At 68.0% G+C, this 1977-nt stretch overlaps 1 protein-coding gene across 1 annotated transcript in view; it reads left to right on the top strand.

Moving 5' to 3' along the window:
* Positions 1 to 1545, top strand: part of LOC102476289 (mastin-like) — a 3288-nt gene extending 1743 nt beyond the window's left edge. Inside the window, exons 3-5 of the mRNA XM_006146441.2 lie at positions 175 to 449; positions 914 to 1074; positions 1160 to 1545. Coding sequence (XP_006146503.1) covers positions 175 to 449; positions 914 to 1074; positions 1160 to 1330 — 607 coding nt within the window. The 3' untranslated portion in view covers positions 1331 to 1545. The remainder of the gene's footprint in view (positions 1 to 174; positions 450 to 913; positions 1075 to 1159) is intronic.
* The last annotated feature ends 432 nt before the right edge of the window (positions 1546 to 1977 follow it).

The raw sequence follows: 1977 nt of genomic DNA, 5'->3' as shown, positions 1-1977 counted from the left end.
GGGTGGGTGCTGCCCCCCCCCAGCTGCCGGGAGCCGTGAGTGGCCGACTGTGCCCTCTGCTGGCGGGAGCGGGCGGGGAGGGGACCGAGGGTTGCGTGGGCATGAGGCGGGCCAGGGTTTCCCGGGAAGAGCCCTGGCCTGAGCGCCTGCCCGCCCGTCCCGTCCCCTCCCCAGGGAGGACTTGGAGGCGTGCTCCTTCAGGGTGCAGGCGGGCCAGCTGCGGCTCTATGACCACGACCAGCTGACCAGGGTGGCCGGCATCATCCGCCATCCCAAGTACAACGAGAGCTTGTCTGCCGAGGGGGGCGCAGACGTGGCCCTGCTGCGGCTGGAGGCGCCCCTGGAGCTGTCGGAGCACGTCCACCCCGTCTCCCTCCCGCCAGCCTCCCTGACGGTGCCCCCGGGGAAGACCTGCTGGGTGACGGGCTGGGGAGACGTGGCAGACGACAGTAGGTATCAGGGATGCCTGCGGGGGTGGGCGGGGGGCTGGGGCGTCCACAGAAACCTGGCGAGGGCCCCAGGCCCCCTGAGCAAGGTGAACACGGCACGGGGTTTTGCCGGGGTTTCTGGGACACCCGTCGGGAACTGGGCAGCCTTGGGTGCCAGCTCAGACCACAGCCCAGGGGTGGGAGGTGGACCCCGAGAGGGGCACCAGGTGATCCTGAAGCCCGAGGGTGCCCCGCTGCTGGAGGAGCTCCACGGGGGTCACGAGCCACGAACTGGGCCCCCAGGAGCCCACCATCACCATGCCGGTGGGCGTCCACACCGAAGCAGGCGTGGCCAGGCATGGACCCCGGGGTCAAACTGGGCTCCCCTCGTCCTCTACCGAAGGCTGGGACTCTGCACGAGCGCCCCGCTGTCGGGAAAGGCAGGAGCCCCCCAGAGCCCCTCGTTCTCACTCGCCCTCCTGCAGCGCCGCTGCCCCCGCCCTACCAGCTGCAGGAGGTGAATGTCCCCATCGTGGGGTGGGAGGACTGTGACCAGCGGTACCAGAACCTCTCCTCGCCGGAGGACCCCAGCGGGATCGGGGAAGACATGCTGTGTGCCGGCAGCAAGGGCCGGGACTCCTGCCAGGTGAGCCCGGATGGGTGGCCCTGGCCCGCGGAGTGGGGACCCAGCCCCGGTCCTGGGGCACCTGCTGAGCACTGCCTCCCCACAGCTGGACTCCGGGGGCCCCCTGGTGTGCAGGTGGAACTGCACCTGGGTCCAGGTGGGAGTGGTGAGCTGGGGCCACCTCTGTGGTCACCGCGACTTCCCTGGGGTGTACACCAGTGTGATGAGCTACGTGCCCTGGATCCTGCAGTACGTCCCTCTGTTCCCTGGACCCTAGGTGCGGCCGGGGGGTCTGCACCCACCCTTCGCCAATCCTGACCTCACCCTCCCTTTACACCCCTGCCTGAGCCTCTCCTTCTGCGGCTTTTCAAGGTTCTGTTTCTTCCGGCTAGCTTGGGGTGGGGGGTACCCAGAGATGGGCCAGAGCCGGAGCTCAGTCCCAGGAGTCCCCCTTCACATTACTGGTAATGTGAAGCTCAGTAAATGGTGTGAAACGGCTTCAAGGCTGCAGTGTGTCTGGGCCGCGGGGCACCTGGGCTCCCGGAAGTGGGCAGCGGGCTTCCATGGGTGGGGTCTCTGGCACCGGCACCCTCAGGATGGGCCGGTGGAGAGGACGGCCCACGTCTACGACAGGCAGGCTGCCTCTCCCCACGTGAGCAGCCCCTCCCTCCCTCCTGCTCCCTTTGCAGGCCCACCTGGGAGGAATGGCCTCTGGCCCGTGCGTCCCAGAGCGGGGACACTTGGGGCTGGCCTGCTGTCCTCCCAGCTCCCTGCAAACTCTGCAGACTTTCTTCTTTTCTGGGCTTGAAAGCCCTGTCTGGCCCAAGTCAGAACTTCCCTGGCTCACCCCACACTCAGCCTCTGCCAAGTGACCCCAAGGTCTTCCTGCAGGGTTGTGTGATCCTCAGTCCCCACTGGAACGAC

The sequence above is a fragment of the Tupaia chinensis genome, unplaced genomic scaffold (assembly GCF_000334495.1).
Source record: "Tupaia chinensis unplaced genomic scaffold, TupChi_1.0 Scaffold000178_1, whole genome shotgun sequence".
Classification (NCBI taxonomy): domain Eukaryota; kingdom Metazoa; phylum Chordata; class Mammalia; order Scandentia; family Tupaiidae; genus Tupaia; species Tupaia belangeri.
Note: the sequence above shows the minus strand (reverse complement) of the source record. Positions and strands in the feature narration are given on the sequence as shown.